General features: G+C 34.6%; 2 protein-coding genes across 2 annotated transcripts; one reads left to right on the top strand and one right to left on the bottom strand.

Moving 5' to 3' along the window:
* The first annotated feature begins 7065 nt into the window (after positions 1-7065).
* Positions 7066-11166, top strand: LOC150036519 (ADP-ribosylation factor 2-like). Its single transcript, XM_090312772.1, has 7 exons — positions 7066-7413; positions 8033-8203; positions 8376-8446; positions 8585-8704; positions 9424-9542; positions 9628-9709; positions 10909-11166. The coding sequence occupies exons 1-7, from the start codon at positions 7221-7223 to the stop codon at positions 10912-10914; spliced, it is 762 nt and encodes a 253-aa protein (XP_090168898.1). The 5' UTR covers positions 7066-7220; the 3' UTR covers positions 10915-11166.
* LOC150036518 (type 2 DNA topoisomerase 6 subunit B-like) lies at positions 11111-12111 on the bottom strand. The gene is made up of 2 exons (XM_090312773.1): positions 11976-12111; positions 11111-11550 (listed from the first exon to the last, which is right to left on the bottom strand). The coding sequence occupies exons 1-2, from the start codon at positions 12087-12089 to the stop codon at positions 11266-11268; spliced, it is 399 nt and encodes a 132-aa protein (XP_090168899.1). The 5' UTR covers positions 12090-12111; the 3' UTR covers positions 11111-11265.
* Positions 12112-12155: the final 44 nt, after the last annotated feature.

Below are 12155 nucleotides of genomic sequence, written 5' to 3'. Positions count from 1 at the left end.
TTAAATTAATTATTTTGGTTCAATTAAATATTATTATTTGGCTAAAGTACAAAAAAGCCCAAAAATATGCATAATTTAGTCCAAATGCCAAATAAGGTCCAAATCCAATTAATTGGGTCAAAGGGCTAGGTCTATGGACCAACCAAGCTCAAACCCTTACAAAGAACACCGATCATTAATTACTGTTTAATTAATTACAGTTGTTTTACAGTTAGGTCGAATTACCATTTTACTCATGTAATTACCTCTTGCACCTTAAGTATCAGCAATCCTCTAATGAACAATTCTGTTTATGGTTCAACTAATAAACAAAGTCCCACTCGGGCCAATGAGAGAGTGGGACCTCATTGTTTAAGTTTCAGAGTCAGCAATTAAAGGAATAACTTATTTACTTTCCCTAAAATCGAAAAATAGTGAATTTTATCTTGTGAAGCTATATTTCCAGCTCTTCACTCTTTATCGTCCCCAAAATAGTAGGCATATTGAGTCGAAAGCTAAGGTCACTATCACCCATACAAATCAAAAAACGACCCCCATGAACGGGAGTTCATAACTCACTCAGGATTGAGATTGAGTTATGTGGTTATTATTTGAAATATAAGTTTCTTCAATTAACAGTATTACAAAGAGAGATTATATTTTGTGGTCGAGTCTTATACAGATTCATTGTATAGGATACCCCCATTTACATGTCATCCATGAATGATTTAGATCAAACTGTTTGTAACAGTTACAATATTTTTTAACATTTACAAAGTGAGTCGTATCCATAATGTTACCAGGATAAGGTGTCAAACCTTATCCATATGCTATAGACCTTTTAGGTTATTTCTTGAACATGATTCAATTATATGTCAACCACATACTGTTTAAGTTATATTAAATAACCTCTAATCTTATTTCAAAAAAAAAAAAAATAGTACTTTATTTATTAATATTTGTTTAAAAGATCTACAGACTACTAGATTTAGGATATGAATTCCAACAAGCGCAACAGCTTTACAACAAAGGATAGACTAATGTGTCACACCCTAAGTTGGCACATGGGTGTTGGATTTGGTGTCCTAAATCTCATATATCTTAGTTCGTAAAAATAAATTTTATTTAATAAAATAAAAGGTATTTTATTAACATTTAGACTACATTAATTCAATATAATAAACTAAGATCTAAGGTTATTTTATGTAACTTAAAACATGTATGTGGTTGATCTACAAATAAATCATGTTTAAGTAATAACCTAAATGGTCTATAGTAAATGGGTAAGGTTGGGTATCTTATCATGGTGATACTACGAATATGGTTCATTTTGTAGTTGTTACAATTGTATTAATATTAATACAATATTAATACACTACGAATTGGAACAACTTTTATTTGGCTTCTCACTTAAGATTATTGAGGATCCTACAATGGAAAAATCAAGGAACTTCACACTCATAATAAGATAGATGAGTGACTCCTCTCATGTTCAATTGGTTTTGATATGAAATCTTATCTAATATGAGATTGACCACTTCATCAAAATTAACGCCAAAATCATAGCGAATGAGAAAATCAATCTAATAATATTCAAGTTAACTAAAGATGGATATAATTGAACTAATTTTTATAATTCAATAATTTAATTGTAACCATCTTCATAATTTAGCAGTGATTGTTTCTGCATTTTAAAGAATATTAATTAGATTGGATTCAATATTAATATCGGATTTTAGTTTTATCTAATTTAATTTTAAAGTAAAATAAATTGGATTATAATTCAAATTAAAAATTATTTTTAATTTGAAAAGAAAGCTGAGAAGGCAAATCAAGGTAGATTTGATTTACTTTTAATAGAAACATGTTTAATGGAAAGTTTTCACTTAACCTGGATACTGGATCCAAACGTCGCTAATCATATTTGCACTTTCTTACAAGAAACTAGTTCCTGGAAGCAACTATCAGAAACTGAAATGACTTTCAAGGTCGGAACATGTGAAGTCATTTCAACAGAAGTAATGGGAGACATCAAGTTATTTTTTTGGAGATTCTTACATTTTACTTGAAAATGTATATTTTGTACCTAAAATGAAAAGAACTTAATCTATGTATCTTGTTTGCTGGAACATATGTATAAAGTCATTTTTGATATAAATGAAGTGTTCATTAGTTCAAAAGGTGTTCAAATGTATAGAGCTAAACATGAAAATAACTTGTATGTGTTAAAACCAATTGAGGCAAAATCTATTTTAAATATAGAGATGTTTAAAATGACAGAAACTCAAAATAAGAAAAGAAAGATTTCTCCTAATGCCTATCTTTGGCACTTGAGATTTTATCACATAAATCTCAATAGGATTGAGAGATTGGTAAAGAATGGTCATCTAAACCAGTTAGAAGATAGATCTTTACCTCCATGTGAATCATGTCTTGAGGGGAAAACGACTAAAAGAACTTTTTCAGAAAAAGGTCTTAGAGTCAAAGAACCTTTAGAACTTATACATTCAGACCTTTGTGGTCTGGTAAATGTTAAAGCTCGGGGAGGATTTGAATATTATGTCAGTTTCATCGATGATTATTCCAGATATGGCTATGTTTACCTAATGCACCATAAGTCTGAAACTTTTAAAAAGTTCAAAGAATTTAAGACTGGGGTTGAGAACTTATTAGGTAAAAGGATAAAAACACTTTAATCAGATCATGATGGTGAATATATGGATTTACAATTCCAAAACTATTTAGTAGAACATGGAATTCAATTCCAACTCACAGCACCTGGTACACCACAACCGAATGGTGTAGCAGAAAGGAGAAATTGAACCTTGTTAGACATGGTTCATTCAATGATAAGTTATGCCTAGTTACCTCAATCCTTTTAGGGGTATGCAGTACAAGATGTTGTACATATACTGAACGTGATTCTTAAAAAAGTGTTTCAAAACACCGTATGAGTTATGAAGAGAACGTAAAGGTAGTTTACGTCATTTCAGAATTTGGGGATGCCTGACACGTGTTGGTGCAAAACCCTAAGAAGTTGGAACGACGTTCAAAGATATGCCTATTTGTAGAATACTCTAAAGAAACAAAAGGTGGTTTATTTTATGATCCTTAGGAAGATAAGGTATTTGTATCGATAAGTGTTACATTCTTGAAAGAGGATCACATAAGAAATTGGTGATAATAAAATAAAATTACTTTTAGGGGGAATGGGGAACGCAATTTATTGTTTGATGCATGTCTTTATGTTATGCGTTTGTACCCATACATCGGAGGTCATACGTTGGAATGGAAAGTATGCGTTCATCTAGTATGCAATGATCATGCATTCCTATCACAAGTTTTCTTGCCTTCTCGCCAAGTATAACGAGAATGCAAGTTTCTCAGGTGATCCGAGGTCGAACATAAGGACTTGTAACTCAATAACGTTTGTGAAGCAATGCGTTTGAGGCGATGAATAAAAGTAAAAAGAAGAAGTTAATGAATTACACACTACTCCTACTCCTAACTAAATAGATTGAGCAATGGAAGACTTGCGATGAGAATTAATAGATATGCAACAACTGTTAACGTATATTAATGTTTATTATCTTAAATCGCTCGAGTAATCCCAGCTCGTCATACTAATGCATCGCACACCTCTCAGTGGTCAGCCGCATGACTATATCACTATAGTGCATGGTTGCGTCGAGCATAAAACCGTGCCTATCTCTAGGAACAATGCATACTTTGCTTTAGTGCATTCCACCTCTTACCTTCTCAGGCAGTTAGATGCGGCTAATTAACTTATAGACAAGCATTGCAACAGCCCATCGACAAGCATTGCTACAGTCTCTCACCAAGCAAAGAGGATTAACTCACTATACTCGCACAACGCACACCTCTCGGTGAGTTGCTACATGTGTCCTATCTCTAGGCTACACGATTGAGTATGCGATCACCCTTGATAAATAAACGATGATAAAGATAAAGAAGATGAGAAAGATGGCATTGAAGGAATTTGGAAATGCATTGATTACAGAATGTAAGTATCTTAAGCCTAAAATGTAATACAATATAGAGATCAGAAAGGAAATGTAAGGCTATGCATCAAGGCTGTTGGTGGTGCCATGGATGGATGGTGGAAACGTCTCTCTCGAGCTCTAACTTTGGCAAAAGCTCCGGTCGTCTCTCGGAATGGGTTGTGGAGGTGAAAAATCCTCAAAGAAAATCTCGATCATGCTCTCATCTGTGACCGCAAGCATCTGTCTTAAGGCAGAAGCTAGGATGCCTTGAAATGAAGGTCCAAGGGGCTATTTATAGAGTTTAAACGCTGACAGCAATCATGATTGCGTTATGTCTCACTGCTGCCTTTGTCGCGGTATGGGTAATGTCATATCATCTTATCTTGTTGATACTCCCAAAGTATGCGTTCGAGCTTGATTCAACTGAAGTATCAACGCATTCCACCCATCTTGCGATCACCCTTCTATTTAAGGTTATCACTCCGTGGCTGCAATCTCCAAGTGATGAACGCATTCGATCGATAGTCACAACTTTCATGCGATGGATGCATGCGGTCGATGGCCGTAACTTTCATGCAATGGACGCATGCGGTCGATGGTTGTAACTTCCATGCGATGGACGTATGCGATCACCGCATGCGTTCGTCTATGCGATAGCTCGGCTTCACCGAATGCGATTGTCTTTGCAGTCGCCTGGCTTCAGCGCATGCGTTTGATTTTGCGATTACTTATTTCCAACGCATGCGTTTGATTCCTGCGATAGCTACAAAAATAGACATTTTGAGACGGAATAACGCATAATATTGAGGTTAGCGAGGATTTAGGTTCTGATCGATGCAAAACTCAATTTTTTCACAAATTCTATGTATTATCACCGCATTTTCTACTTATTAGTCCTCATAATTCTAAATAAAAGGCTTACAATAACTGGCATTTCTGCCCGTTATCAGAAATCATCAACCTCGCAGTAAACTAGTATTAGATGAAATGTCCAGAGAATCTACAAATAAATCAATAAGAGTTGTTGATCAAGTTGGTCCTTCAACAAGAGGTTTTACTCCATCACATCCTTCTCATGAGATGGGAATGCCTCAACGTAGTAGGAGGATTGTTCAACAACCTGACCGCTATTGGGTTTAATAGAAACTCAAGTCATCATATCTGACGATGGCTTAGAGGATCCATTGACCTTTAAACGAACAATGGAAGATGTAGATAAAGATCGATGGATAGAAGCCATGGACCTAAAAATGGAGTCAATGTACTTCAATTCTGTTTATGAACTTGTAGATCAACCAGATGGGGTAAAACCTATTGGTTGCATGTGGATCTACAAAAGAAAATGAGACAAACTAGTAAGATGCAAATTGATAAAGCCAAACTTGTGGCAAAAGGTTTTACCCAAAGAGAGGGGGTAGACTATGAAGAAACTTCCATTAGAATACTTTTATTCATTGTTGCTTTCTATAATTATGAAATCTGGCAAATAGATGTCAAGACAACCTTTTTGAATGGTCATCTTGAAGAAAGTATTTACATGCCTCAACCAGAAGGGTACATTGAACAGGGTTAAGAGCAAAAAGTTTGCAAGCTTTATAGATCCATTTATGGATTGAAACGGACATCTCGATCCTGGAATATAAGGTTTGACAGTGCGATAAAATCTCATGGCTTTGAACATAAGGTTGACGAACCTTGTGTTTACAAGAAAATAGTCAATGAGAATGTAGCTTTCTTGGTCCTTTATGTTGATGATATCATGCTCATTAGGAATGAGACAGGTGATAGCTTTAGAAAAGAGCTATTATTCCTAACTTAATTTGGACTCGTTAATAGAGTTTATGTGTTTATTGTATTATTTTGTAGGTCCCGAACAATCAAGAGGTAAAATTGGCAATTTAGAGCTGAACAGGGTTAATTTGGAGTAAACTGGAGTTGATTTGAGCATCCGGGCTTCAAAGGAGTCAAAAAGACCAAAATGCCCCTACTTTAGCATTGCAACGATTGTTCTATAGGAAGCCTCAATGCTCGCTTGACACTGAAAGGCAGTAGCCTGATGTTCAGAAGAGCATTACAATGCTCTAAGTTAGCAGCAACGCCACCAATGCAACGTTTCTCTAACGCTCGTGGCTTATTTGTCGAGTGTTGCAACGTTGTTTTTTGGCGTTACGACACTACAATTTTTTCTATAAATACCTTCCTTTGTCTTTAAGTCCAAATATGCTAACTTTTAGGGGTTGAGTTGATGGAAGTTGAAGTTAAACTTCATTCTTCTTCCTTTCCCTTCAGAATTTAGTGTCTTTAGATTATTTATTTATTTATTTTTGGGTTGTAATCGATGGATTGGATGTGTATCTCGAATTTGTTTATGAATTAAGGGGTAACTTCTATCTAATTTCCTTTGGGCAAGAGCCCTATGTTTATTTTCTTGAAGGATTTCTAATTAATTTAACTGAATTGTTGTGAACTCTTTTAGATGTTTGATTGAACTTTAATGTGAATTTTCTAAATTGATCTGACAAATCGGTTTATTGAAATTCTTGTTTGCAAAATCGTCATAGCCTATGCCTATATATTGATTGATTTAGTTGCGCATATTAGGATCGCATGTGTAAAATCTAGACTTTTTCTGACCAAACGCATGTATGCCCTAATATAATCTTTTCCAAATAAATCATGTTATAAGATATGACTTTTCTGACTTATAGTATGTCTCGACAATTGAACCATTTTATAATGCAATTCAATTTGTAATGTGTATGTATCCAACTGAGAGAATCGGATGATAAATACTAGAGATTGAACCACATTATCAACACAAGTTCAACTCCACGAAATAGATTTCTCCATAAACACATAAATTGGCAGTACTAGAGATCGAACCATATCCGCGTCAAATCTATATCAACCCAAGTTCAATTCCATAAAACACGTTTTCCTAAAAACTCCGTGCATATTTTCATGTCCAAAAAATGCGACAGGGAAAACTTTGCTTGAGTTGACAAAAGCTAAGAATAAAAATAAAATCGAGTTACTGAACGGTTTTTCAAGTTAAATTACTAGGTTTGTCTAAACCTTTATTATCGTTTTATTTGTTTCTCGTAGCGATACACAGTAGCACTGGCCACTTGGCGCCCACTAATTGGAGGGAGAGCGCAACCCGTTTTCATGACGTTTTAGAAATTGTGACATTTTCGCACTCACCGTACGATAAGGTGGCGCACTGTGATTGGTGGAATGACGGACACAGCAAGACTTAAGATGCAAGTTCGATTAAGGGTAGAATCGTATTTCCGTGCTACCTCGATCGCTTCTTTATTAGGCCATCTTAGCAATATTCTTCCTCAGCGCCATATTACGCGTTGCTCTGAAGCTCGATTTTTCTTGCTGTCTTCATCCCTTTCAATACACCTCTGTGCAGCTCTCAGAGGTAATTCCAATCTCCGGAATCTCGATCTGCTTTGATTGTTTTTGAGTTACAGTTCTTTAGAAAATAGCGATAGATCCATTTCATTCCGTTCTTGTGTTTCTCCCTTTGATTTTATGTCGGAGTAAGTTACTTCTTACACTGTTACCATCGGTTCCTCTGATTATTAAATCGTTTTTTTCAAGAATATCGACGATTTTTACTCCTGTTAAAGGCTTTCTGTTCGATTTCGAACTTTTTAACGTGTTTAGCGGATCTATGGTTCCGATCTGTTCTGTTTGGGGCTTAATTGTTTGCTTCTCATAGATCCTGGTAATGGAATGATGGTTATTTAAAGGTATTGTATGAGCCAACCGGTGCTTCGGATGATCACAATTGCGATCTCACAGTGTCGCATGCATTATATCATTCATTTGCTCACTTTCTTCTCCGTGCAATTAAATGCATGGTATTACTTTCCTGGATTTCTTATGCTTCTTTTTTTTTTTTTTTTTTTTTAAACTGTGGATTTAACCATTTCTTTTTCGAATCAACAGTGTTCTTAAATAATTTCAGCGATTGTTCCCGTTCGTAATCATTGACATTTCTCTTTGAGTATAATACTTTTGCTTTAAAAATGCAGGAACTTCTAAGTTACGAGCAGAAATGGGGCTCACCTTCGCAAAGCTCTTCAGTCGGCTGTTTGCTAAAAAGGAGATGAGAATTCTGATGGTTGGACTTGATGCTGCTGGTAAGACGACCATTCTCTATAAACTCAAGCTTGGAGAGATCGTCACAACTATTCCTACCATCGGTATTATCCCTCCCTTCCTTTCGTTCTTTGTGTGTAATTCTGTTTTTACGCTACTTAATAGATTGTGTAATCATTTTAGAGGAGCTACTAGGCTTAGTATATTTTCATTGATGTGGTTGGATTCCATGACACTTACATTTGAAATTATAATTGATTTTATCTTTATTTGCAGGGTTTAACGTGGAGACTGTGGAATATAAGAACATCAGCTTCACTGTCTGGGATGTCGGTGGTCAGGACAAAGTATGAATTTAGACGTCTATTTTTCATCATTGGTTAGCTGTGTACAAGTTTCTCAGTGCATTTTTCTCTCTAATATAATTTATTCATAAAAAATTGTCGTCTTTGCATAATCAATAAATGAAATTTGTCTTTCCACAGATTCGTCCATTGTGGAGGCACTATTTCCAGAACACTCAAGGTCTTATATTTGTGGTGGACAGTAACGATAGAGACCGTGTGGTTGAGGCGAGGGATGAATTGCATAGAATGCTGAATGAGGTATGATGAATGTCCGGTATCATTCATTAACTTTAATTGTTAGGATCTGTAGATTTCATGGTATACACTCTATCAATAGAGCTATCATGTTTAGTGATAAATATGACATTTTAAACTTTGGTGGATAGATTTGATGATAATTTATTGCATGCCACATGTATGAAATTCGTTTTTTTTTTTTTTCTGTCCGGTGAAAACCAGACAATAATGGTTTATATTTAATTATAGGAGATTGATTGTGCTTCTTTGTGCTTTGTATTTTTTTTTTTCCTCTAATATCCTATGAATAAGGACTTTATAATTCAAATGACTGTGAGTTACTTTGGAAAGTACTTTCATTTCTCAATATTTTGTTCAGAGGTCACAGTTTTCTAATGCCTCTTAGACGACATTGGTTTAGAAGTTAGAACTACGCTTAGTACTTAACAATACATAAACAAGGATTCAGCATGGCTTTGCTATTATCAGTATATATATTGGAGATTTTATGATAAATAGCACTTGAAATTTGTCGGCATTGGATTAAAGATGCTAAAATTTCATGCAATATGGACTACCACCATATTTCCACCCAGGGAGATCATTCCTTTTGTTTCTCCCGATTATTTATTTTACTTGTTTGCTCCTTGATTTGAATTGGACCATTGGTCAATTATTTTATTGGGTTAAGGACATGTATGCTAAGATGGATTTGTGTTTTTTTTAATCACCGACTTCAGGATGAGCTTCGAGATGCAGTATTACTGGTGTTTGCTAACAAACAAGATCTTCCCAATGCAATGAATGCCGCTGAGATTACTGATAAGCTTGGTCTTCACTCTCTTCGGCAGCGCCATTGGTAATCTTTGTGTTCTTCCATCCATTACTCTTTTTGCTTCATGCATATTGTTCTAAAGTCGGATGAACATCTGTGGTGTTTATAGGTATATCCAGAGCACTTGTGCAACCTCCGGGGAAGGGCTTTATGAGGGATTAGATTGGCTCTCAAACAACATTGCTAACAAGGTACGTGCCCCCTTTTCCTTGGGTACTCGACCTTAATTTATATTTAGTTCACGTAAAGTTTTATATAATTGGTTTATTTTCGAGCTGCTTTTAAATATAGAAAAATAAATAAAAATATTTACAAAATATAACAAAATTTTAGTCTATCATTGTCTATCAGCATCTATCATTGATAATTCGAAAATTTTGCTATATTTTGTAAATATTTTCAAGAGTTTCACTATTTGAAATAATTTTTCTTTTCTTTAAATTTCATGTATTTATTTTAGATTTTATTATCAAAATCTCGTAACTCTTTCCTTTTTCAATATTTACTTGAGAATAAAAAAAAAATCATACCAGTAATAGAAGGGAGATTGAGTGTTCGAGGACTAGAGGAGAATATTTTTTAAGAGAATTTCAAAAGCTTTTTAGAATTAAGGTTAAATTGCAAAAATAATAATAAATAAAAAGGTTAAATCGCGAGTATAGGTTCTGAATTTTTACATTTGTGTCTGACCAGGCCGTGAACCTTAAAGAGTATATACTAGATTCCTTAACCGTAAAGAGTATTATCTAATTGGTGCTTGAACTTTTTAATTTTGTGGGATATCTTAACTTTTTCAAATTAACAAAGATTGAATTTTGTGTCTAATAAAACATTTAATTTTGTGTCCAATAGATTTGTGAATTTTAAAAAATATCGAATAGGTAAAATACTGGTTAGACTCAAAACTGAAAGCAGAAAAGTTTATTAGGTACATATTCAAAAGTGAAATTTATTAGGCACATAATCAAGAGTGAAAATTTAGTAGATACTTTTTAGAGTTCAAAGACTCAAAAGTTCATGGATTGAAGAATAAAGAAAAAATTATAATCGGAGTGGGTTTCAAGTATTTATTGAAATGCAGGTGTGGCCTTCCGAGAGTGTAGTGTTACCTACAATTTTGTATTCAACTATATTTCAAAATAATAATGAATATTTAGATCATAAAAGTCAAAATCGAATTTATATTTCTCATTGAAGAATCATGGACAAAAATTGGTTAAAAGTTGAACACTGTTACAACTTTTTATCTTACTGTTTCATCGAATGGACTAAATAATACTCTATTGGTGCATTATATAGAGCACTAAAAAAGTTATGACTTGCGATTAATTTGATATTCTGTGTGTTGATGAACATTGACATACTGTATGGAATGTTGTGTGTAATGCAGGCATAAAGCTGTTAAAAGAGTTGTCTTGTAGACTGGCAATCCTGGATGCAGGGGTGAATGTTATCTATTTTTTCTTGTTTTTTGGGGAATAGTTATGCCTTTTCTTTAGGGATTGATCTTTCGCAGTATATGGGGTCATATTGTAATGGTCGTTTGTGTACTCACCTGGGCTCATGTGTGTTTAATGAGATGTAATACAAACTTTAACCCCCTCACTTCCTCATCTGAAATTTGTTTTACTTCACATTCTTTTGACAAGTATCTATCTCATCTTGGCTTGAAGTGCCCACAATTAGTTCTTACCAAAAGATCCCTCAAAATTATCAGTTTCGTTTCCATTCAATACTAAGTTTATACTTACAAATCCATTGGATCAAAACCATTTTTGTAACATTCATCGTCCACAAACCTACCATCTTCAAACAGAAGAGGGGCAACTTCTTTAAGTCTTTGTGGTCTTCGATCATTCCCCTCTATCGCTGAAATAATCATTTTCTTTATGGTTTCTTCAACAATTCCCCCTTCTGACTGGTGAGTTTGCAAGCCAAGAATTGAAAGGCATTCGTTTTTGAAATCCATGTCATTGGAGTATAAAACCAGGCCAGCAACCGCTTTGGCAAGATCAGGGGCAAACTTACTGATCTGAAGATGAACATGAAAGCAAGTTTATGAAGCTGCACCTAATTCCTACGAGAAGCCTACTAGACAGTTTTCATGAATAACATGCAAGGACCTGATCATGAATACCTAATTTTAAGAAAGCAAGCTCCTATCCTTTTTGAATCAAAACACTTTTCCTAGTGCATGGTCGGCCATTTGTATGATAAAGCGAGTGCAAATTACTTGCCGAACTTGATGTCTTTTTTTAATAAAATAATGCCATTGAGATTTTGAAAACAGGTAACACGTGCAAAAGGATTGTCAAGTATCCGTTGCATTTCCGAGATAACTTGTCGTAATAAAATCAATTTGAAAGTTGAACGTGTAATAAAATCAATTTTTTAAAAAAACATCTACTCAATGATTAATTTAGTCTGTGCACTCCTGACAGTGAAATAGAGATCTACCTTGAGGGTATCGGCACTGAGAAGAAATCCCGTATATTTATTCTTGAAGTCGTCCAGTGCAAGTTGAACTGCTTTTCTTATGAGTTTTTTATCATACCGAGTCTGCTGCACCATTGGCGTGGCTTCCGCCACAATCTAAGGCGGAAAACGGATTTTAGACCATATAAAATAACGATCAAA

The sequence above is a fragment of the Benincasa hispida genome, chromosome 4, assembly GCF_027475165.1.
Source record: "Benincasa hispida cultivar pf3 chromosome 4, pf3_genome.v1.1, whole genome shotgun sequence".
Classification (NCBI taxonomy): Eukaryota; Viridiplantae; Streptophyta; class Magnoliopsida; order Cucurbitales; family Cucurbitaceae; genus Benincasa; species Benincasa hispida.
This window is presented reverse-complemented; position numbering and strand designations above follow the sequence as displayed.

What these genes read in the sequence shown, in the direction of transcription:
- LOC150036519 (XM_090312772.1), top strand. Translation starts at nt 7,221, where the DNA reads ATGACGGACACAGCAAGACTTAAGATGCAAGTTCGATTAAGGGTAGAA. An exon ending in CCTCTGTGCAGCTCTCAGAG is followed by an intron (nt 7,414 to 8,032) that starts GTAATTCCAATC and finishes TTAAAAATGCAG; the next exon opens with GAACTTCTAAGTTACGAGCA. An exon ending in TGCATAGAATGCTGAATGAG is followed by an intron (nt 8,705 to 9,423) that starts GTATGATGAATG and finishes CACCGACTTCAG; the next exon opens with GATGAGCTTCGAGATGCAGT.
- LOC150036518 (XM_090312773.1), bottom strand. Translation starts at nt 12,089, where the DNA reads ATGGTGCAGCAGACTCGGTATGATAAAAAACTCATAAGAAAAGCAGTT. An exon ending in TCAGTGCCGATACCCTCAAG is followed by an intron (nt 11,551 to 11,975) that starts GTAGATCTCTAT and finishes GTTCATCTTCAG; the next exon opens with ATCAGTAAGTTTGCCCCTGA.